Below are 24,402 nucleotides of genomic sequence, written 5' to 3' on the forward strand. Positions count from 1 at the left end.
ACACCCATTTGTTCATTCTCTCTAAATTATCAACCCGAAAAACATAATAGGAGGAGTCACTCCCACGCGGAACAACGAAGACCAGGCTCGTCGCAAAAAGAGGATTGCGAAAACTAAATCGGCAGTTGCACCAATGCGACCTGCCTTGCGAATTAATTTAGCGTGGGAGTCGCGGTGCCGACAGGCGTGGCGTCGCTTACGAGCAAAATGTTACGGGTCTGCTTGAGTCACTGCTGACGTAGACTTGTGAGCTTCGGTAGTTGGCGGAACCGGCGGGCGCGCTTTTCCGCCTCTGCTCGTGTCATGGAGCCTCGCCTCAGCTTTTCTCCCGCCGACCACAGCCTCTTCGATCAGCCGCTGGCCATCTCGGTGGAAGGGCTCCGGCCCGAGCAGGAGATCGGGCTCCGTGCGTCGCTGGAAGATGAGAAAGGGGAGCGCTTCGAGTCGCACGCCTTCTACCGAGCAGACGGCGAAGGGCGGCTGGATCTGCAGCGCTCGCCGGCGCTTGAAGGCGGGACCTTCTCGGGTTTGGAGCCGATGGGGCTGCTGTGGTCGCTGCAGCCGCTAAAACCCCTCAGGCGCCTGGTGAAGCGCGACGTCGAGCGCCCCTTTCTCCTGGAGCTGGAGGTGTTAGAAAGGCTGGGAGCGACTTTGCCTGGTCGCGTCCTGGCCAAGGGCTCCCACGAGCGGAGATTCCTGGCCGACGGGGTGAAGAGACTCCCGGTGCGGGAAGGGAGCATCCGGGCCACTCTTTTCCAGCCTCCCGGTAAACAGCGGGGGACCTTCCTACAGAAATTACTCTATTAATAATACACTCACGTCCCGGAGGATCAGCCGCTAAGAGCGATTTATTTAATCCACTTTTTGGATTCTCACGGTCACGCTGAATTGAGCTACGGTACTATAACTAACCAGACAGGTTGAGGCTGTTTGGATTCAGTGCGTTGTTAGAACTCAGTTTGGTTAGTTAACGTTTACATATTTTTACGCAACGTTTACCCAGCATTACAGGTTGAATGAACCTGTAATGTGACCATATTTTAGCCTAGTATGTTATATGAACTCAGGGAATAAGATTGAATAAGGCGTAATTCCTTTTTCGTGTGCTTTCAAACCAGTCTTGGCTCCAAGTGACTGCCTGGACTAATCCCTTCAGCTTTTTGGACACAGTTTCTGGAAATTTGGCTTCCTGGGTTTAAGAGAGAGTGACTGGCCCAAAGTCACCCAGTTGGCTGTGTACCCAAGAGAGGCTTAGAAAATAAGAGTCCCTCAGTACTCTGGTGCCTTCAGCTTCCTACACCAGATTGGCTTTATAATTTCTGATATTAAAATCAATGGAATACAATACACCTTTACACTAGCTCTGGGATCTGCAATTTAGAATAGCCAACGCATTGTGCATTGTATTAATGGGTAGTTTAATAGAGTAGTGGTTTTTGTAACAGGCTAAATCATAAATTCTGATTTTCAAACCACAGTGGCTACTTTTATGTGACAGAACAAGCTAAACAATGAAACCATGCTATCGCTTGGCCAGTTGTTTGAATCAAGCCATGTGCCCTTTTGTGCTTTATATTTGATGCAGGACTTTGTTGAAAGTATGCTAAGTTCTTAAGAAATCTGTGGTAACTAAAAACAATTGCTCTACTTTATATTTCTTGCAGGTAAAGGCCCTTTTCCAGGTATCATTTGGATACCTGGAACTGGAGTAGGGATTCCAGAAAGTTCAGCATGTCTGTTGGCCAATCATGGCTTTGCCGTATTGGCTTTGCCCTATTATGGATATGAAGATCTTCCTAAGGACATAAGGGAATTGCATCTGGAGTACTTTGAAGAAGCTGTCAATTATATGCTAAAACATCCAGTGGTAGGTTGCTCTATTCCTGACCTTTTTAAGAGGTTTAGCTGAGATCTCGGGTTTTTTAGCCACAGAAATGTATTCAGTTAGTTGGGGTCAGACTCAGCTCAGTTTTCCAGACAAGATGATTGTCAAAGGGGAAATTGGGTAATGTGTATACTACTATGTTATCCTAGATCAGGGGTGGGCAATTAATTTTCTCAAGGGGCCACAATGAGAAATTGGGAGTGTTGTGGAAGACCACCACACGCACATCCCCACCCTCCCTCCACCTGCCATCCTGCCTCTCCCTCCACTATCGCCAATTAGGACAGTAAAAGGATGGCCCCTGGGCTGTAAAAAGACCAGTAATTCAACCAGTAAATAAAGGCATTTATAAGAAGTCCTTGTTTAGAGACTGATACCTTTAGCAACCATTTGCAATTACTATAATGGAAAAGTAATTAATTCCTGGCATTTATGACCTTTGCAGTTCTATAAAGCAAAGGAAAACTGAAGTAAGATTATAAGACTACTGTGGTTTCATTTAGCAATCATTTTGCATCAAAACTATCCGTAATCAGTTGAAACGAAAAATCATGATTAGCAGCAAAATCTATCCCTACATTAGCTCAGCATGCTGCTTAACATGTAAGTTGCTTCAACTAGTGTTATCAGTTAAAGGTTTCCTATATTTTGTAAACCTAGAACTATAGTTATTCTGGGAAATTAACTAAATTCAAATGTTGCTGTATTGTTTGAGCTTGCTGAACATTTTGTGCTTTTTCAGGAACATTTGTTTCAGGAACATTTTATTCCTGAAATAGATCATGGAAAATTTAAGGATCTTAACAACTCATTTCTTTCCATTTGGGGCAGCCAAAGGTATGCAAGAGTAACTGAAGCATGAAAGCTTTAGGCCAGGGTTGTCAAACTCGATTTCATTGAGATTCGCATAAGGGTTGTGTTTTACCTCAGGAGGCTGAGGTGGGTGTGGCCAGTTTGACATCACTTGTGTCAGAATGCGTGTGTGGTGGCCCAATCACTCTGCCAGTGAAAATGGACTCCTGACCTCCATTTTCAGCTGGGACGGCTTTCTGCAACCCTCTGCCAGCTGGCAGAGGCACTGCAAGCTGGTCCTTCAGTGTTTCCAGGGCAGTCCCGTGGGCCAGATCTAAGCACCCTGTGGCCAGATTCGGTCCGCAGGTCTTGAGTTTGACACCCCTGCTTTAGGCAATTACTGTAATAGAAAGTGAAATAGCATGGATAATTTTCTTCCGGTTCCACCACAAAATCACAGAGGACAAAATCGCGCTCGACGAAAGCGCGCATTTGACGTCATCACAGCGCGACGAAAACATCGCGCTGTGATCGAAAAATGTAAAAATAAAGCTAAAACCTTACCCTAACCCCCCCAAACCTAACCCTAAACCTAACCCTTAACCTAACCCTAAATCTAACCCTAAACCTAACCGTTAACGTAACGCTAAACCTAACGCTAACCCTTAACCTAACGCTAAACCTAACGCTAACGCTCTAAACCTAACCCTAACCCTTAACCTAACCCTAACCCTAACCCTTACCTTTATGTGAATCGGCTTGCTTTAATTTTAATTTTATTTCAATTTTTAATTTTTTCGTCGCGCTGTGATGACGTCACATGCGCGCTTTCGTCGAGCGCGATTTTGTCCTCCGCGCTTTTGACGGGTCACGCTCCTTACAGGCTGTGTCTGCATAACACATCCTCTGGTTTGCTTAAGGGATGGCTGACCAATTAAACCATAATATGCAGTGTTTAACAAGATTCATCTGGTTATTCATTTAGGGTTGCTGTATGAACATAGCCGTAGGATCCCATGCAGTAGAAACATTGTTAGCAGTATGAATCTGATTTTCCTTTTCTTTCTTTCCGTCTGTTTAGGTTAAAGGTCCAGGAATTGGCGTGTTGGGACACTCCAAAGGGGGTGACATCTGTATCTCCATGGCCTCATTTTTAAAAGGCATCACAGCAATAGTCACCGTTAATGGTTGTATAGCCAATACAGGTGTAGCAGTACACTACAAGGATATCACCATTCCACCTGTCGGCCTTAATATAAATCGAGCCAAAATTGTTCAGAATGGGATCTATGACATGATTGATGTCCTGAACAACCCATTTGAGGGCGCTGACCGCCAAAGTTTAATTCCATTGGAGAAAGCTGAGGGACGCTTTCTTTTTATTGTGGGCATGGATGATCATAATTGGAAGAGTGAATTTTTTGCCAATGAAGCTGCCAAACATTTACAAGCTCATGGAAAAGACAAACCTGGAATAATTTGCTATCCTGAAGCAGGTCATTACATTGAACCTCCTTATACACCACTGTGCCCTGCTTCAATCCACCTTTTTGTGGGCAAAACAGTGGTCTGGGGTGGGCAACCCAGAGCACATGCAGCAGCGCAGGTGGATGCTTGGAAGCAGATTCAAAACTTCTTTCATCAAATCCTCAATGGCAGCAAAAACAAATTGTGAATGAATTAGTTATGAGCTGGGTTTCAGCATGTATGTTTGCTAAGCTAAATACTGGAGATGTGAGAATAATGCTGGGAATGGATATGAAATGGCAAGAAGGAAACACATATGTGATAAATCCCATTTGAATACTCTTTATCTAGTTTTCAAATATTTCTGATTCTATATTAAAATCCTGAAGACTAAGATCTGCATCCAGGCGAGAGCACCAGATGGTGGCCCTACAGTGTGATCTTATTTATTGGTTTATTTAAATCTATAGGTTCAAAGTCCCAGCCTTAATTTTCCATAAAGGATCACTTTGCATGATCTTAAAAAGGCATCTTAGTACCTGTTCAGCAACAACAACAACAACAAAATCTGTTGACTGATACAGAGTCTTATTCATAGATCTTTTTTAAAAAAATAATAGGGTTATTAATATTAAATAACATACATAATTTATACCAAATTAAAAGCAGGAACTAGAGAACCAAGACTACAATATCAACTACAGGCATACACAATAAAAGCTTATGAAGGTAAACACAAATAAATAATTATGCATTATGACTTGCTAGATACTGATAAATCCCTGACTCATCCTTCTTGCTAAAAGAAAATTGTTTTTATACAAAGAGAATGGATTCACTTAATGACCATCACATGCATTTAATGACCCCTGCAAAAAAAGATAATCAAATTAGCTTCAGTCATATGACCACCTTAACGACTGGCATGACTTATGATTGTAATTCCAGGATCAATTAGGGTCATAAATTGAGTACTATCTTTTTTTTTTACAAATTGTTTTTTTAAACATAAAAATAAAATAAAAAAAGAAAAAACTATTAAAAAATGATCTCATCCATTACATACAGCATGTCGTTTGGTTACAAGTGTTTTTGCATCCATATTCTCAATTACATTTACAATCACAGATTTTTCATCTAACATAACTAAATATCTCACTTTCATTGTACAATGTATATTCAATTACAATTAATATTATTATTTTTTTCCAATAAACCTAATTCCCTTACATTCTTAATTGTCTGTTTAATAACAATATACCTTTATATTATCACAGATCCCAATGTGAAAAAGATTTACCAACCATTTATATTTGTATATCACTGTTTTCAATTATGTATAATTCCACCAATCAACCATCGAGTATACTTATGTTCATTATTATCCTTGTATACCATACATTCAAACAAAGATGTTATTCCTTCATTTTTCAACAAGGTATTCTAAATAGTCACTTCATATATATACCAATTTTTAATTACTTCCTTATTAAAATTATTTATCAATAACAAAATATCTTTATAATATATTCTTAGTGTTATACATTATATCACCAATCCTCTATCAAGTATACATAAATTCATTGTTATCCTTATCCATTTTAAAACAAAAAGTTCTAAAGTATTCAATTCATATATGTATCAGTCTTTCATTGTATCATTATTAATCTATTTCACAGCATAATTGTATTATCACTTAGCTCCTTCAGTTAAAACATAAGTAAGACATTTTTCATTTCCAGGTTTTTTCCCCCAGCCACTGATAAAACAAATCCCTTCTCTTATAAAATTGCTCGTCTTCTTGTTCTCTGATTTCAAATGTCAATTTACTCATTTCAACACACTCCATTATTTTTCAAATAACTTCTTCCTGTTTTGGTATTGTTTCATTTTTCCAGTTTTTAGCAAATACGATTCTGGCTGCAGTTAGCACGTTTACAATCAAATATTTTAAGTCTTTGTTATAGATTTCATTTTCACATTCATTTTCTCCAACCACATGTGAATTTTAGTCCAGTATCTTTTAGCGTCAATGTAAGTCCACCACATGTGGTAACATGAGCCCGGTATCTGATGGCATTTCCAACACTTTTCTGATTTATTCTTGGACATTCTTGAAATTCTCGTTGGGGATAGATGCCACCTGTAAAACATCTTATACAAATTTTCTCTATATGCAGTAGACATTATCATTTTATAATTTTGAGACCACAATTTCTGCCATTTGTCTAAATCAATCCCATGCCTAAAGTTTCCCCCCCAAGCTATCATAGTTTCTTTAACTTGTTCCTCTTGTAATTAAACCTCCAATAAATATCTATATAGTTTTTAAATTATTTTTTCATCAGTACCTGTTAGGATTTTATCTAACTCAGTCATTTTATTGTAAAAATCTTTTGATTTTCTATCTTCATTATATCTAGATTGTATCTGTACATATGAGTACCAATTCATTTCTATCCCTTCTTGTTTCTTTTTTTTTTTTTTACGGGAAAACCATGACATTTTATTTGTAAGCATCTTTCGTTTTTTTGCTTCCCTGAAAATTTTGGGTGGAGAGTTGAAGGTTATCCATGGATAAAGTTGGGGGTGGGAAGTCTTTTTTTTTCATTTTTTTTTAATTAAAAAGTTTTATTTCATTTTCATTTTATACAATCACATATATACTGTGTATGATTAAGGCCATATAACATTAAGCAATAAACACAACTCTTCTTATATTCCGAAATACAAAACCAACATAGCGCTTCAACCCTCCATACACCCTTTCTTTCTCCCCCCTCCAACTTTCTTTTCTCCCCTTCAACATTCCCCTCTTCTACTTCCCCTCCCCCTCTAACGTTCCTTTCTCCCCCTCCCTTCCATCTCACCCTCTTTCCATTCCCCTCTCATTCCCTCTCTACCCCTCTCTCTTCTTTCCCTCTACTCCTCACTTCGGTGTATTTCTACTATCCATCGATGTATTCGGCTTCTTATTTTATACTAAAATTAGAAAAAGGAAAAGAAAAAGGCAACAGTATACAAGTGCATTCTTGTTGTTCTAAAGATTAACATACACTATATTACCCCCCTCCCCCCTATAATCCCCCCTCCCTTTCCCCCTTCCGACTTCCCAGATCCCGTACCCGGTATAGCTTTTTATCAAACACAGTCTCAAGTATATTAAAACCAAGTAAGTTAAAAGTGAAAAGAAAAAGGAAAAGAATAGAAGAAAAAAGTACTAAAAAAAAGAAAGAAAATCAATAAACTCTCTACATTGAGCTCAGCTTCTTATCATTAAAAAAAAAAAACTTAAGCGGTTTACATCATTCCTAATCTTAATTAATTAATTTCCTGCAGGATTTCAGCATATATTAAAACCAAGTAAGTTAACCAAGTAGAATTCTTCTCTAGCTAGGGGCCTTATCCCTTTATCTAAATATCTATTTCCAAACCCTTAATTTGTCCCTTTTATGCTTCCTTCCTCTCTGACACAATTTAAACACATCTCAAGTTCTTCTCTCGGTTTCCTCGTCCAGCTCTTCTCATCCCTGCCTCTATCTGTATCCATATACATCCATATACACATATATATATATACACGCCCATATACATACACATACATATATTTTATATTCATCCGTACTCCTCTCATATATGCTCCGCCTTCCTGCAAACTCCCTGGATGTATCCTTCCAAGCAGTATATTCAGATAGCAATTTTTACAGTTCCATCTCAAAGTAAGCTCTCATTCAACCTCCACTACCCTCCCGTCTACACCACACCTCCCAACTCCATCCAAATTGGGCCGCGATCCAAGAGAACCACCACGATCTCCGCCCTCCACCCTGGAAAATAAGTCATCAGTAATTTATATAAAAAAAAATAATTCAAAATTATCCATTAAGTCTTTTTAGATCCCATACAATATATCTTCCAAAAAAGAAATCAACATCAGTTCGTTCAACCTTAATGTCTCTTCCTCGGTATACAACTATATCATTTTATGCAAAACAAAAGTCACAGAATGTTAACCAAGTTCAAAATTAAGCCAATATTTTGGATCAGTTTGGATAATTTTCTTACAGAGGAATTATATCTTTTTTAAGCTGTTTGATATAGTAAAATATTTACTTTCTCTTTTGTAATGAGTTCATACATGTCTCCTTAATCAATAGTTGATGATCATAGATGTTGCTGCAATCCACCTTATTTTCCCATTCGTCTGGGGGCACGACTGGGTCCTTGTTCTCTGGTCTCCTGCTCTTCCGGAAGGGGAAAACGATACTTCCTGTTTTGTAATTGTGTATTACGTTGTTTCTCTTGTCCTTCTCTTTGTCTTTCTCCAAGTCCAGGTGATTCAGGATGTTCCGCCTTTAAGATCTTATGGTAAAAATCTCGGGTTTCCCATACAGAGTTAAGACGATATTTTTGCTCACCGAATGTAATTATAATACCAAATGGCACATCCCATCTATACTGTATCTGACGATTTCTGAGTTCTTTAACTAGAAAAGCATAGTCTCTCCTGGCTCTTAACATTTGAGGTGGTATTTCCTTGAAAACAATCAAGTCCTGTCCATCAATTTGCAGCCTGGTATTATAAAACTCTTGTAGCATCGCGTTTCTGGATTCTCTTGTAGCAAAATATATAATTACATCTCTCGGAAGCTGTCTCTGTTTTGCCACCCACGAATTATGACGGTAAATTTTCTGGATCTGCCAATCAAATTTGAATCCCGGACTTCCCACCAAACGACTGAAAGCCTCTGAAAAAATCTGTTTCAAGTTCTCCTGGTCGTTTTCACGCAATCCCCTAACTCTTAATGCAAGCTCTGTCTTTTTATAATTTGTCATAACAAGTTGTTTTTCTGCGTTTTCAACTTTCTGTTGCAGCACTTCAATTTTGGATGTCAGGTTGGCGTTGGCTTCCTCCAGAAGCTCCAGCTGATCTTCCATTCCACCAACATAGTCTGTCAATACTGTTACAAATCCAATCATATCATCCTTTGTTTGAGCAATCCTGGCATCAAGCTTATCACATAAATCTGAAATAAGTTGTTTCATCTCCTCTCTGAATTCTTTAAGAGTCTCAAAAAGAAATTCTTTCATTAACAAATCTCCAGTAGAAGGTAAGGACTGCGGCTTTGTAACACATGCTTGAGATATATTGCTAAAAGAACGTCTCCCCGACTTTGATTTCGGTGCCATTATAGAAAGAAAGCAAACAAAGTTTTCAAGTCTGGTCTCTGCTCGCGTTGATTTCAGATAAAATAATTTCAGTAAACTTTTAGAAGTTGATAAGAAAAGATCTTTGAGGGAGTGAAGCTAATTAATTTATATGAGGTTATTCCTTTGATTCTGTGCCAGGAAGTTGGAGATATAATTCTGTGCCAAGAAGTTGGAGATATATCATTATAACAAATGCGGAAGCTATAAAATCGCCATTTTGAAGACCATTAAACAAAGGAGTTTTTTATAACATTGTAGCTGGTATTTTTGATAAGGAAAACAAATAAAGTTCTCAGGTTAGGTCTCTGCTCGTGTTAATTTTCAATAGCCTAGTTTCAAAAGATTGTCCTGAGGGGGGGGGTCACTTGCCTTGAGCTGTGAAATGCAGCTGAGAAGTTCGGGTCGGAGTTAAATGACTCAGTCTTGGCTGATCCTCCCCCTCCATTCACAGCCCAAAAAAAAAAAAAAGCTGCAAACTTCAAAGAAGGTTCTTGCCGACTGAGACCCTCTCTGCTTTTTTCTAGCCTGAAAAAAGAGATATCTATAGTTATTAAATAGATAACGAACCAGAACTCTGGAAGCAGCTCAGTTAAGCTGCCGGCGACGACAACCCCTCCCCGGAAGCCTATCCCTTCTTGTTTCAACTCTTGAATAGATTTGAGTTCACCCTCTGCATACATTTGCACTACTCTCATGTGGAAAAAGAAGAAGAAACAGCAGGTAGCAATAGCACTTACTGCTTCACAGTGCTTTACAGCCCTCTCTAAGCGGTTTACAGAGTCAGCCTATTGCCCCCAACAATTCATCCTCATTTTACCAAACTTGGAAGGATGGAAGGCTGAGTCAACCTTGAGCCCGTGAGATTCAAACTGCCAAATTACTGGCAACTGGCAGTCAGCAGAGGTAGCCTGCAATACTGCATTTTAACCACTGCCCCATCACAGCTCAGATAAACAGACTTCATCAATACCTCTGAAACAACAAAAAGTTATAGGTACCACAGAAGCAAACAAGCCTCTCCTCTAAGTAACATTATCTCACTTCATTTATCCAATAAGTACGAACCTCTTGAGATGAACTTATGGGCTGAAACCAGTAAATAGATTAAATTTTATAGCTAGGCATAGTCTACTGAAGCACAAACCATTCTTTCAATCCTTGACTTGGCAACCACAATTAAAAACAAAGCAAATTCTGTAAAAGAATATTTTGCAAAATTTACTGAGAGTCAATCAAACAAAACTGTCCAGCTTGCCAAAGAAACTGATCTGCATCTCTATATTGTTCCACACAAATAGCTGGCAGCTGGAAGAAGTCCCCGGACCCAGCGGTGCAACGCAGTTCCATCAGCAGCAGTGCTTGGGATTGGGCCTGCTGCGGGAGCTGACTCCGTTACGTGCCGCTAAGGATTCGAACTGCCAAACTGCTGACCTTTTGATCGACAAGCTCAGCGTCTTAGCCACCGAGCCACCGCATCCCTACCAGATTGTTTACTTCTGTACAAATGAGAACTAGCTCTCACATCACTTTACTACAGATAATCAAGCCTCCAAAATTCAAATTAAATGATATTTCCCTGAAATTTAAACCTGAGTACATCAAGCATATGTATTAGATGTTATGTATTAAATATGCACACATCATGGCAAATATGGTATAAACATTTACAGTTTGGGCTTCCGAGGGGGCCTAAACCTTTATAAACATCATAAATTAGCAGAAGCATAGAAAGACGTTAGAAACCAAACATTTTTCTTTTCCTTTTTTCTCTTTTGTTGTTGCCTATTTTCCTTTATCTGTTGTCTCTTTTTATCAACAAACACAAATAATAATAAGTAACAATAGAGTGGAGGCACTATTAAATGTTCAGCTTGGGACAGAAAACTTTATTGTACAACAAATGTTTGATATAATTTGCAGTTGTTTATTAATGTTATATTCAGTTTTGCATGAGAAAAATCTAAATAATATTTATTAATTTCAGCATTTCAAACAATAGCTAACAATGACACAATGCCTCTAACCATTACAGTGTTAAGAACCTCTAGTCAATACTGCAGAAATACAACCCTATAGCAATAATAGAAGCTATGACTTATAATAACAAAACCCTTTTGTTAGATCAGGTGAATGGATGAGACAGACTCAGGCTTCAGTGACAAACAACAGCTTTTATCAGACAACTAGAGCGGCTTCAGACCAGCTGTAGAGCGGCTCTCTGAGTGGAATTGGGAGGACGGAGGGATGGAGCCCCTGGAAATTCAGAGGAAGAAGTTCCCCCCTTGGAGGTGACTGAGCTGGCTGTCCAGGGGTGTGTGTTTTTTTACTGGAGGGGTGTGTGTAAATGCTCCCCAGGCACCGAATCTTTCCATCTTATGCTGGCTTATAACAAAGACGGCGTTGAAGATCAGCGATAGACCAGCTTTAGACCAGCTGCAGGGCGGCTTTTTGCACTCGGCAACGGCGGCAGACTCCTGACTGTTAATCTTCGGAGGGAAGAGTGAGGGATTGGGGGAGCGCTGTAAGGGGGACTGCTTCAGCGGCCCCTGGACATTTTGAACGCTCCAGAGATCTCCCCACCCCTCAGGCCAGCTATGAAAATGGCGGTGGCGCTTTGAATGTGGCGCGTTTCTAAACTAATCTCTGGTGGCAGCGACGACGTTGGGACAGTGAGATTCCAGCTTCTGGCTTTGAGGGGGAGGAACCCCCCCCTGTGACTAGCTGCGGCTGTCGCGCTTTGGTCTCAGCGGACCGAAAGTCTGTCCTGGGGGGGGCCTGATCCGGCTATTACTGCCCTGACTGCTACAACTGTTACCGTGCTGTTGCTGGAGGGGGCTAGGGTCAGGGTGAGGGTGAGGGTTAAGGCTAGAGTTAGGGTTAGGTTAGGCTTAGGCTTAGGGTTAGGATCTGGGTTAGGGTTAGTGGTAGAGCTAGGGTTAGGGCTAGGGTTAGGACTTGGCTAGGGTTAGGGATAGGGTTAGGGATAGGGGTAGGGTTGGGGTTGCTAGCCTGATGGACTGCTGGCTCGCTGATGCCACCTTGTGAACACTGCGGCTTGGCTGCCTGGAGGGGTGTCCTTCCCCCTCTTCTTCCCCCCTTCCATCAGGGGCACAGCCTTTTTCAGCTGGATCCAGATTGCTGGGGGAGCTGTGCTTTGGCTGCTACAACCCCTGGCCCTTCAATCATGACCAGCCTTTCGGTTTTCGCTGCTGTACCTAAGACTAACCATGGCCTTTCTGCCTCCCGGTCATCCCCGCCCTCACTTTTGTTCTCTGGACCATCACCTTGGAGCAAGCTGGGTCTTTTGAATCCATCCCCGACCTCACTGAGACTCCCACTTGAGCAGTGGATGAAGAGAACGTGGGCAGGGAGCTTGCTCCGCACCATCCCCAAACTGACATTAGCTTCCCTATCGCTCCAGATTTTTTGGACTCTGCCCTCTCTATGGGACTTTGCAGAGGAGAAGCCCAGGAATACTAGGACTCCCTCTTCCATTTAGCATAAGCCTATATGAACTCCTTGCCCCGCTGTGCAATTTTTTAACTTATATGGGGAGTGCATGTGATATGGGTGTTATTGTATGATTGCATGAATGAGCCCACTTTTTATTAATCCATTATTGTTGTATTTTTGTGTTTTTAACTGCTACGTGGGGATTGCTTGGCTGTATGGATGTGTTGTATGTCTGAATAGGCTGGGACCACAACCGGGTACCCTCTGCACTGAGTGCACTGCAGAAATGTCAGAGGGGCCAAGGATCAATCCCAGCCTAGGATGTTTGATTCGAAGGGCCTGCCGAAGAATGCGGTTGCCAGATGGAACGACGGGGGGACCATGGACCCGGGAGTGGGCCGGAACATTACAGTCATAACAGGGAGAGGCAGATATGGCGGGAACTTTAGGGCTAGCCATTACCGGGGAAGGAGGGTTCGCTACGTCTCAGAGATCCCTCCTTCCGGCCCTACTAGTTCCACTCCAAGGCCAGATGGCATGGGTAATCAGGGCCCTGGTCTCAGGCTGCTGTTGCTAAATGCCGTGTCTGTGGTTCACAAGGCTCCCCTCGTCCGGGACCTAATTTTAGACGAGGGGGCAGACCTGGCATGTATTACTGAAACCTGGCTGGGCCCGGAGGGAGGTGTCCCCCTCACTGAGATGTGCCCAGAGGGTTTTCAGGTGCTTCATCAGCCGCGACCCCAAAGAAGGGGTGGGGGAGTGGCCATTGTTATGCAAAGGTCTCTAGTTCCTCGCAGGATCCCTGCTCCGGAGCTTGTCGGGTGTGAGTCCTTACTGGTGAAGTTGGACCTTGAGGGTCAAGTGGGCTTGTTGTTAACGTACCTGCCTCCCAACAGCATTGTAGCAGCCCTCCCCTCGCTCCGCGAGTCAGTAGCCGAGCTGGCAGTTGTGTTCCCCAGGCTTATGGTGCTGGGGGACTTCAATTTGCCTTCGCTCGGCGAACACTCTGATGGAGCGCAGGAGTTCATGGCTTCCATGACAGCCATGGGCTTGACCCAAGTAATTCGGGGCTCGACTCACTCAGCGGGTCACACGCTCGACCTCGTATTTCTCTCGGAGCAGTGGAGTTGGGATCTTGGTTTGAGGGGTATTGAGATCTTGCCCCTGTCATGGTCAGACCACTTCCTGCTGAGGCTTGACTTTTGGAGACCAATCCCCCACTGTAGGGAGGAGGAACCATTTAGGTGGTTCCACCCCAGGCGCCTTATGGACCCTCTGGGTTTTCAGACGGCGCTTGGTGTTATACCTGATACTCTCGTCCACAGTCAAGGCCTTGGTCGCTGCTTGGAACTCAGCGGCGTCAGAGGCTATCAACCGGATTGCGCCTTTACGGCCTCTCCGAGGTAGCGGATCCAGGAGGGCTCCTTGGTTTACTGAGGAACTCTGGGAGATGAAACGCCAAAAGAGACACCTAGAGCGCCGCTGGAGGGCCAGTAAGTCCGAGTCAGACCGAGCACTGTTAAAAGTCTGCATCAGAGCCTACCTTCTGGCAATTCGGACAACAAAAAATACATACTTTGCCGCTCTGATTGCTTCCGCTGAGTCGCGCCCAGCCGCCTTGTTCAAAATAACCCACTCCCTCTTGAAAGGGAGGGATGCGGGCAACCTTTACACGGTAGAGCTGAGGAATTTGTTCAATTTCTCGTGGATAAAGTTGCTCAGCTTTGGGCAGACCTGGACTCCAATTGCTCAGAGCCAGCCAAGGTACCGGGGGAGGGTCTTGAGCGGAATTTATGGATTGACTTTCAACTTGTCACACCTGAGGAAGTGGACAAGGCCATGGGAGCTGTGAGCGCCTCCATTTGCGTGCTAGACCCGTGCCCCTCTTGGCTGGTTGCTAACAGCAGAGAGGTGACACGGGGCTGCATCCAGATGATAGTCACCGCCTCTCTTCAGGAGGTGACCCTCCCGTCGCTCTTAAAGGCGGCGGTGGTGAGACCCCTCTTTGGATCCAGCCATTCTAAGTAACTACCATCCAGTCTCCAACCTCCCCTTTGTTGGGAAGATTGTTGAGAAAGTGATGGCCTCTCAGCTCCGCCGATCCTTGGATGAAACCGATTATCTAGACCCCTTTCAGTCTGGATTCAGGCCTGGCTACAGCACGGAAACTGCTTTGGTCGCACTGATCAATGATATTTGGAGAGCCAGGGACAGTGGTTATGCCTCTGTCCTAGTGCTCCTTGACCTCTCAGCAGCCTTCAATACCATCAACCATGGTATCCTTCTGCGGCGGTTGCAGGAGGTGGGAGTGGGAGGCACCGTCCTTTGGTGGTTCTCCTCCTACCTCTCGGACAGGTCGCAGTCGGTGTTGATTGGAGGGCAGAGATCAACCCCTAGACCCCTTAAGTATGGGGTGCCGCAGGGTTCGGTCCTGTCCCCCCTCCTGTTTAACATCTACATGAAGCCACTGGGTGAGATCATTCGGCGGCACGGGATAAAATACCACCAAAATGCGGACGATACATAGTTGTATCTGTCTGCCCCGTGCCAACTCAGTGAAGTGGTTGACGTGATGTGTCAGTGCCTGGAGGCTGTTAGAGTCTGGATGGGTGTGAACAAGCTTGCACTCAATCCCGACAAGACCGAGTGGCTGCTGTTTTTCCCTCCCAATAATTGGCCTTGTATTCCAACTCTCAGGCTGGGGGGTGAAATTATACACCCCTCAGACAGGGTTCGCAATTTGGGAATCCTCCTGGACCCACAGCTGACTCTAGAGCATCATTTGTCAGCTGTGACCAGGGGGACATTTGCCCAGGTTCGCCTGTTGCACCAATTGCAACCCTACCTGAACTGGGAGGCACTCAGAACAGTCACTCATGCCCTTGTGACCTCAAGATTGGACTATTGTAATGCGCTCTATATGGGGCAGCCCTTGAAGAGCATTCGGAGACTGCAGCTTGTCCAGAATGCAGCCACGCGAGCGATTATGGGTGCACCTCGGTACACCCACGTCACACCTATCCTCCGCGAGCTGTACTGGCTGCCTATTGGACTCCAGATGCGCTTCAAGGTGCTAGTCATTACTTTTAAAGCTCTACATGGTATCGGACCTGGGTACTTGAGAGACCGCCTTCTGCCAATTACCTCCTCACGACCGATTAGATCCCACAGATTAGGCCTCCTCTGGATTCCATCAACTAGCCAGTGTGTCGACCCCCTGGGGGAGGGCCTTCTCTGTAGCTGCTCCGGCCCTCTGGAACGATCTCCCCGTGGAGATCCGTACTCTCGCCACCCTTCAGGCTTTCCGCAAAGCCGTTAAAACCTGGCTGTTCCAGCAGGCCTGGGGCTGATGAGTTCCCAGCCCCACTCGAATGGTTGCGGCTGTTGATGAGTTTTTAATCTGTTTGTATTTGTCTGTCTTTTCATTTTTTGTATTTCCCCTTTCCCCTATTTAGTTTGTTAGCCGCCCTGAGTCCCCTTGGGGAATTGGGCGGCATACAAGTTCAATAAAACTACAACTAAAACAACTAAAACTGTTTACAAATCCAGCACCCGAATGTCTGACAGCTAGCCCTTTTATAGGGAGCTGTCAGATGGCTCGACCAATCGGCTTGGAGTATTTTCCCGTGGGATTGAAGGACCTTGGTGGAGCCTACCATTTGGCTGTCAGTATGTAACACCTTTTTGGGGGAAAAAAAACAGACCTTAAATATGTATCCGGTACAGTATGTGAATGTATATTAATATAGTATAAAAATCTTTGTCATCATTCATTTTTAATTTCTGGGAAATTTCTAGCCATTCAGAATCTGCTTCGAACATTATAATTTTCTGTCCAAAGGGCCACTTATCTTTGGAGCTCCTGAGGAATGAAAACGAACAAGAAAGGAAACCTCCCAAAAAAACACCAGATCTGGAAGAAGTCCACGATGGAATATTGCCTTTCACCTGTATCATTCCAGTTTCCAGTTTGCACCAATGAAGGCATTAAGAAATTGGGAGAATGCTTTATGCCAGTGTTTCTCAATCTAAACAACTTAAAGATGTGTGGTCTTCAATTCTCAGAATTTCCCAGCCAGTCAAACTGGCTGAGGATTTGTAGGAGTTGAAATCCACACATCTATAAATTGCCCAGGTTGAGAAACACTGCTTTAAGCTTTCTCTTTTAGGCGGTAGCCCCAATTTTAATCAATCATCTACATTCTTATGTGGCAGTAACAACAGGAGTCAGCAGGAAAGGAGTCAAAAACAAGTCAAGCTAGCAGCCGCAATCATGCAGCCAAATAGTCCTTTTTAACAAGTGATGAAAGAAATGTCCTTCTGGGTTGAGCTCCAAGTGGGGAAAAAGACACTGGAGACATGGAGGCTGCTTGGAAAGATGGTTTATTGTTGGACAGGGCCACATGGCTTGAGCCCTGAACAGAAAAGGTGATCACATGCTTCAATATTGGTGGAGAAGAAGAGAAGGGCTGAAGGAGGGGCTTGCTGGGCTTTTTATACCCTGTTTAGTTCCACCTCTCTGTTTCCTGTTCCTGTGTAAGAAATGTATTCTGATTGGTTGTCAGACTCCCATGGGGCCATGCAGGGGCTACTCTCTAGGCTGTTTTGAATCCAGGTATAGATGAGTTTTCAGATGCCGTGTGATCAGTTGAGTAAAGTTCCAACATTCCTTCCCCCTGCAGCTGCAGTGGAGAAGTCTTTATTATGTAAAAGGGACTAGCAGGCCTTCTCAATGGCCCAGTGGGGATGGGCAGGAAGCTACAGGCAACTATTCTGTCTTTTAAAACTGTTTCTTTCTTTTCACATCCAGGGAAATATTCTGCCTTTTCAATATTTCCTAGAATATTTCATTTTTCTGGGAAAAGATGATATCTGCGGGGGGGGGGGGGGAGAATGAAGCTTCAATCATGCAGCTGGGGCTGCCATCTTGACCTTTTCCTCTTTAGAAATCTCTGCTGTCTGCGAATTATAAAACATATTTTGGCTTGAGAATTCAGGAGAGTCTGAATCTTTGTCTTTCCAGCCTTGCAGAGCCCTTAAGCTTTGTTACATAAGTACCGTATTTTTCGGACTATAAGATGCACCTTTTTACCCCCCAAAAGAGGGTGAAAATCTGGGTGTGTCTTATACTCTGAATGTAACTCCACCCATCCACTCCGCGCATCGCCTTTTCGGGGGGTTCCATGCGGCGGGGATCCTCACTTTCACATGGCGCCTGATTCCTGAAGCTGCCTGGGGAACTGCGATGAAAGCCTTTTCAATGGAAGCATTTTGGGGCTGCAGGCTCCCTTCCCCGATTCCAAAAAGGGCGCGTGCAGAGGCCAAACAAGTGCATCGTGTTTCAGGTGGCAGGCAGTTCCAGCATGCGCTGCCACCTGCAAATGCTTTCCTTCCCAGTTCCCCAGTGCACATCGCAAAGCCACGCGCCCTCCTCTTCCTCTACAGACTCACCGCCTGTTTTCTCCTGGCCAGCACTCTCAGCTGGGGGAGGCAGGGAGAAAAGCGAGAGGGCAGCACAGTGAGGCAGAGGGGCAGGAGCCGGGCGTGGACACAGGGCAGGAAGATTAGAGGCAGCCGGCCGATGGTGGCTTGGTTGCTTGATTGCTTGGCTGCTGGCCGCCTGGGTTTCGCAGGCAGCAAAGAAAACCCACGTCGTGGATCTATTACAGTGTTTTTCAACCTTTTTTGTGCAAAGGCACACTTTTTTCATGAAAAAAATCACAAGGCACACCACCATTAGAAAATGTTAAAAAAAATTAACTCTGTGCCTATATTCAATATAGATGGGTGTTTTTCCCACGGCACATCTTACACTATGTCACGGCACACTAGTGTGCCGCGGCACAGTGGTTGAAAAACACTGATCTATTAAGAGGCACATTTCCAGTGGAGTACAATTTAGGGTGGCAGGTGGGGCAGAGAATGGGGTGCCCTGGCAGCCACTTCTTAGAACCCACGACGTTAAGTGTCGCTGCCAGCGACCATGGTTTCACACCCAATCTCCCGGATAACAATCGACAGGAGAGGAGAGGCAGCGTGCCGGGCAGTTTCACCGCCACCCGCCCCAACGAGCAAGGGGAGGGAAGAGTCCAGCAGCGCCCAGGGCACTTCTTCGCCACTGGCAGGGATGCTGGGCACCCCATTCGTGGTGGGGCACAATTTTGGGGTGGCAGGTGGGGCAGGGGATGCGGCGCCCGGTCTTATCAGAAGTCCTTGGATTTTTGTGCGCCTATTTAATTATTTCCAGGCCAACTCAGATTTAACAAATAAGGATTATTTATTTCTTTATTATTTAAGGATTATTATTTCTTTGTATTTTTAGCCTGCTAGGTTTGCTTAAGGGGTGGCTGACTGATTAAACCATAATATGCCGTGCTTAACAAGATTCATCTGGTTATCCATTTAGGGTTGCTGTATTTTAGAACAACGGTCAAGTGCTCTTTCAAAAAGGAGTCGAACAGACGCTCAATAATAGCCCAGTTGACAAGTTAAAAATATGGAGGGTGGCACAGGGTCAAATGGGAGCAGACCCAGAAACAGCTATGGGTTGTCATTGGAAGCGGCAATGGCTTAGAGCAGATGTTCAGTACTGCGAACAGTACTGAGTATCTGAGAACAATACTATTGCATGTCTATATAGCAGCGAAGTCCAGGAAGTTCAGTGGAATTAGCTGCAAATAAATTTAAATAACGAGACACCCATTTGTTCATTCTGACTAAATTATCAACCCGAAAAACATAATAGGAGGAGTCACTCCCACGCGGAACAACGAAGACCAGGCTCGTCGCAAAAAGAGGATTGCGAACACTAAATCGGCAGTTCCACCAGTGCGACCTGCCTTGCTCCAAGAAGTGCCAAGACGCGAATTAATTTAGCGTGGGAGTCGCGGTCCCAAGAGGCGTGGCGTTGTTTACGAACAAAATGTTACGGGGCTGCTTGAGTCACTGCTGGCGAAGGACTTCCATTGTGAGCTTCGGTGGTTTGCGGAACCGGCGGGCGCGCTTTTCCGTCTCTCCTCGTATCATGGAGCCTCGCCTCAACTTTTCTCCCGCCGACCACAGCCTCTTCGATCAGCCGCTGGCCATCTCGGTGGAAGGGCTCCGGCCCGAGCAGGAGATCGGGCTCCGTGCGTCGCTGGAAGATGAGAAAGGGGAGCGCTTCGAGTCGCACGCCTTCTACCGAGCAGACGGCGAAGGGCGGCTGGATCTGCAGCGCTCGCCGGCGCTTGAAGGCGGGACCTTCTCGGGTTTGGAGCCGATGGGGCTGCTGTGGTCGCTGCAGCCGCTAAAACCCCTCAGGCGCCTGGTGAAGCGCGACGTCGAGCGCCCCTTTCTCCTGGAGCTGGAGGTGTTAGAAAGGCTGGGAGCGACTTTGCCTGGTCGCGTCCTGGCCAAGGGCTCCCACGAGCGGAGATTCCTGGCCGACGGGGTGAAGAGACTCCCGGTGCGGGAAGGGAGCATCCGGGCCACTCTTTTCCAGCCTCCGGGTAAACAGCGGGGGACCTTCCTACAGAAATTACTCTATTAATAATACACTCACGTCCCGGAGGATCAGCCGCTAAGAGCGATTTAATTAATCCACTTTTTGGATTCTCACGGTCACGCTGAATTGAGCTACGGTACTATAACTAATCAGACAGGTTGAGGCTGTTTCGATTCAGTGCGTTGTTAGAACTCAGTTTGGTTAGTTGACGTTTAGATATTTTTACCCAACGTTTACCCAGCATTACAGGTTGAATCAACCTGTAATGCGACCATATATTAGCCTAGTATGTTATATGAACTCGGGAATAAGATTGAATAAGGCGTAATTCCTTTTATTTATTTTTTTGTGCTTTCAAACCAGTCTTGGCTCCAAGTGACTGCCTGGACTAATCCCTTCAGCTTTTTGGACACAGTTTCTGGAAATTTGGCTTCCTGGGGTTAAGAGAGAGTGACTGGCCCAAAGTCACCCAGTTGGCTGTGTACCCAAGAGAGGCTTAGAAAATAAGAGTCCCCCAATACTCTGGTGCCTTCAGCCCCTACACCAAATTGGCTTTATAATTTCTGATATTAAAATCAATGGAATACAATACACCTTTACACTAGCTCTGGGATCTGCAATTTAGAATAGCCAACACATTGTGCATAGCCACATATTGTTCAATATGTTCACATATTGTATTAATGGGTGGTTTAATAGAGTAGTGGTTTTTGTAATACTCTAAACCATAAATTCTGATTTTCAAACCACAGTGGCTACCTTTATGTGACAGAACAAGCTAAACAATGAAACCATGCTATCGCTTGGCCAGTTGTTTGAATCAAGCCATGTACCCTTTTGTCCTTTATCTTTGATGCAGGACTTTGTTGAAAGTATGCTAAGTTCTTAAGAAATCTGTGGTAACTAAAAACAATTGCTCTACTTCATATTTCTTGCAGGTAAAGGCCCTTTTCCAGGTATCATTCGGATACCTGGAACTGGAGTAGGGATTCCAGAAAGTTCAGCATGTCTGTTGGCCAATCATGGCTTTGCCGTATTGGCTTTGCCCTATTATGGATATGAAGATCTTCCTAAGGACATGACGGAATTGCATCTGGAGTACTTTGAAGAAGCTGTCAATTATATGCTAAAACATCCAGTGGTAGGTTGCTCTATTCCTGGCCTTTTTAAGAGGTTTAACTGAGATCTTGGGTTTTTTAGCCACAAAAATGTATTCAGTCAGTTGGGGTCAGACTCAGCTCAGTTTTCCAGACAAGATGATTGTCAAAGGGGAAATTGGAGGGGGCAGTAATGTGTATACTACTATGTTATCCTAGTTCAGGGGTGGGCAATTAATTTTCTCAAGGGGCCACAATGAGAAATTGGGAGTGTTGTGGAAGACCACCACACGCACATCCCCCCTCCCCCCCACCTACCATCCTGCCCCTCCCCCCACCATCGCCAATTAGGATAGTGAAAGGATGGCCCCTGGGCTGTAAAAAGACCAGTAATTCAACCAGTAAATAAAGGCATTTACAAGACGTCCTTGTTTAGAGAATGATACATTTAGCGACCATTTGCAATTACTATAATGGAAAAGTAATTAATTCCTGGCATTTATGACCTTTGCAGTTCTATAAAGCAAAGGAAAACTGAAGTAAGATCATAAGACAACTGTGGTTTCACTTAGCAATCATTTTGCATCAAAACTATCCGTAATCAGTTGAAAAGAAAAATCATGATTAGCAGCAAAATCTATCCCTACATTACCTCAGCATGCTGCTTAACATGTAAGTTGCTTCAACTAGTGTTATCAAAGGTTTCCTATATTTTGTAAACCTAGAACTATAGTTATTCTGGGAAATTAATTAAATTCAAATGTTGCTGTATTGTTTGAGCTTGCTGAACATTTTGTGCTTTTTCAGGAACATTTGTTTCAGGAACATTTTATTCCTGAAATAGATCATGGAAAATTTAAGGATCTTAACAACTCATTCCTTTCCATTTGGGGCAGCCAAAGGTATGCAAGAGTAACTGAAGCGTGAAAGCTTTAGGCCAGGGTTGTCAAGCTCGATTTCATTGAGATTCGCATAAGGGTTGTGTTTTACCTCAGGAGGCTGAGGTGGGTGTGGCTAGCTTGACATCACTTGTGTGAGGGTCCCTATATGGTGTCCCAATCACTCTGCCAGTGAAAATGGACTCCTGTTCTCCATTATCAAATGGGACAGCCTTCTGCAACCCTCTGCCAGGGGGGAAAAAACCTCTGTTTTCGCTGGCAGAGGCACTGCAGGCTGGTCCTTCAGTGTTTCCAGGGCAGTCCCGTGGGCCAGATCTAAGCACCCTGCGGCCAGATTCGGCCCGCAGGCCTTGAGTTTGACACCCCTGCTTTAGGCAATTACTGTAACAGAAAGTGAAATAGCATGGATAATTTTCTTACAAGCTGTGTGTGCATAACACATCCTCTGGTTTGCTTAAGGGGTGGCTGACCGATTAAACCATAATATGCCGTGCTTAACAAGATTCATCTGGTTATTCATTTAGGGTTGCTGTATGAACATAGCCGTAGGATCCCATGCAGTAGAAACATTGTTAGCAGTGTGAATCTGATTTTCCTTTTCTTTCTTTCCGTCTGTTTAGGTTAAAGGTCCAGGAATTGGCGTGTTGGGACACTCCAAAGGGGGTGACATCTGTCTCTCCATGGCCTCATTTTTAAAAGGCATCACGGCAATAGTCACCGTTAATGGTTGTATAGCCAATACAGGTGTAGCAGTACACTACAAGGATATCACCATTCCACCTGTCGGCTTTAATATAAATCGAGCCAAAATTGTTCAGAATGGGATCTATGACATGATTGATGTTCTGAACAACCCATTAGAGCGTGTTGACCGCCAAAGCTTAATTCCATTGGAGAAAGCTGAGGGACGCTTTCTTTTTATTGTGGGCATGGATGATCATAATTGGAAGAGTGAATTTTTTGCCAATGAAGCTGCCAAACATTTACAAGCTCATGGAAAAGACAAACCTGGAATAATTTGCTATCCTGAAGCAGGTCATTACATTGAACCTCCTTATACACCACTGTGCCCTGCTTCAGTCCACCTTTTTGTGGGCAAAAGAGTGGTCTGGGGAGGGCAACCCAGAGCACATGCAGCAGCGCAGGTGGATGCTTGGAAGCAGATTCAAAACTTCTTTCATCAAATCCTCAATGGCAACAAAAACAAATTGTGAATGAATTAGTTATGAGCTGGGTTTCAGCATGTATGTTTGCTAAGCTAAATACTGGGGATGTGAGAATAATGCTGGGAATGGATATGAAATGGCAAGAAGGAAACTCATATGTGATGAATCCCATTTGAACACTCTTTATCTAGTTTTCAAATATTTCTGCATTCCATATTAAAATCCTGAAGACTAAGATCTGCATCCAGGCGGTGGCCCTACAGTGTGATCTTATTTATTAGTTTATTTAAATCTATAGGTTCAAAGTCCCAGCCACCTTCTTATTCCAAATGACAACTAAGTTCTTAAGCAAATTGCACCAGATCTTCAGGAATAACCGGGAATAAACTCCCTTTGGAGTCCAACTGGGCTTGAATGAGGAATAGCATCAAGGACTGAGCCCTCATTCTCTGAGAGTGACCTGCCCTTGGACTCCGTGCCTGCCTGCACTTGTCAATGCATTACAGGTAGTCCTCAACCTATGACCACAATTGAGACCAAAATTCCTGTTGCAAGACCGTTGTTAAGTGAGTAAGCCCCATGTTATAACTTTACATGCCACAATTAAGTAAATTACTGCAGTGAATAACATGCTTGATAAGTAAATCTGGCTTCTCCATTGACTTTGCTTGTCAGAAAGTTGCAAAAGGGGATCACATGACCCCAGGAAACTGCAACCATCATAAATATGAACCAGTTTTCAAGCATCTGAATGTAAATCACATGATCATGAGAATGCTGCAACGATGAAGTGTGAAAAATGGTCATAAATCACTTTTGCAGTGCCATTGTAACTTCAAATAGTCACTAAACGAACTGTTGTAAGTTGAGGATTACATGTATTCTGAAATGAAACACTACTCTTAACAGAAGCCAAAGAATGTTACTGAAGGGAACCTTCACTGGAAAT

General features: G+C 43.9%; 3 protein-coding genes across 3 annotated transcripts in view; 2 read left to right on the plus strand and 1 right to left on the minus strand.

Annotated features, from left to right (window-relative positions):
• The window catches only part of HEATR4 (HEAT repeat containing 4), a 50,043-nt gene extending 49,748 nt beyond the window's left edge, over positions 1-295 (minus strand). The window contains exon 1 of the mRNA XM_032228631.1: positions 201-295. The gene's annotated coding sequence lies outside the window, so the exon portion shown is untranslated. The remainder of the gene's footprint in view (positions 1-200) is intronic.
• Positions 281-4,413, plus strand: LOC116516225 (acyl-coenzyme A thioesterase 1-like). Its single transcript, XM_032228656.1, has 3 exons — positions 281-766; positions 1,665-1,867; positions 3,759-4,413. Exons 1-3 carry the CDS (start codon positions 304-306, stop codon positions 4,350-4,352), a joined length of 1,260 nt encoding a protein of 419 aa, XP_032084547.1. The 5' UTR covers positions 281-303; the 3' UTR covers positions 4,353-4,413.
• A 15,247-nt stretch (positions 4,414-19,660) lies between these two features.
• Positions 19,661-23,501, plus strand: LOC116513549 (acyl-coenzyme A thioesterase 1-like). The gene is made up of 3 exons (XM_032224693.1): positions 19,661-20,295; positions 21,230-21,432; positions 22,908-23,501. Exons 1-3 carry the CDS (start codon positions 19,731-19,733, stop codon positions 23,499-23,501), a joined length of 1,362 nt encoding a protein of 453 aa, XP_032080584.1. The 5' UTR covers positions 19,661-19,730.
• The last annotated feature ends 901 nt before the right edge of the window (positions 23,502-24,402 follow it).

Source organism: Thamnophis elegans, chromosome 1 (genome assembly GCF_009769535.1).
Source record: "Thamnophis elegans isolate rThaEle1 chromosome 1, rThaEle1.pri, whole genome shotgun sequence".
In the NCBI taxonomy this organism is placed as follows: Eukaryota; Metazoa; Chordata; class Lepidosauria; order Squamata; family Colubridae; genus Thamnophis; species Thamnophis elegans.

Excerpts from the sequence above, each read along its gene's own strand:
- LOC116516225 (XM_032228656.1), top strand. The coding sequence starts at position 304 with ATGGAGCCTCGCCTCAGCTTTTCTCCCGCCGACCACAGCCTCTTCGAT. Across the intron at positions 767-1,664 it reads CACTCTTTTCCAGCCTCCCG|GTAAAGGCCCTTTTCCAGGT; the intron begins GTAAACAGCGGG and ends TATTTCTTGCAG. Across the intron at positions 1,868-3,758 it reads ATATGCTAAAACATCCAGTG|GTTAAAGGTCCAGGAATTGG; the intron begins GTAGGTTGCTCT and ends CCGTCTGTTTAG.
- LOC116513549 (XM_032224693.1), top strand. The coding sequence starts at position 19,731 with ATGTTACGGGGCTGCTTGAGTCACTGCTGGCGAAGGACTTCCATTGTG. Across the intron at positions 20,296-21,229 it reads CACTCTTTTCCAGCCTCCGG|GTAAAGGCCCTTTTCCAGGT; the intron begins GTAAACAGCGGG and ends TATTTCTTGCAG. Across the intron at positions 21,433-22,907 it reads ATATGCTAAAACATCCAGTG|GTTAAAGGTCCAGGAATTGG; the intron begins GTAGGTTGCTCT and ends CCGTCTGTTTAG.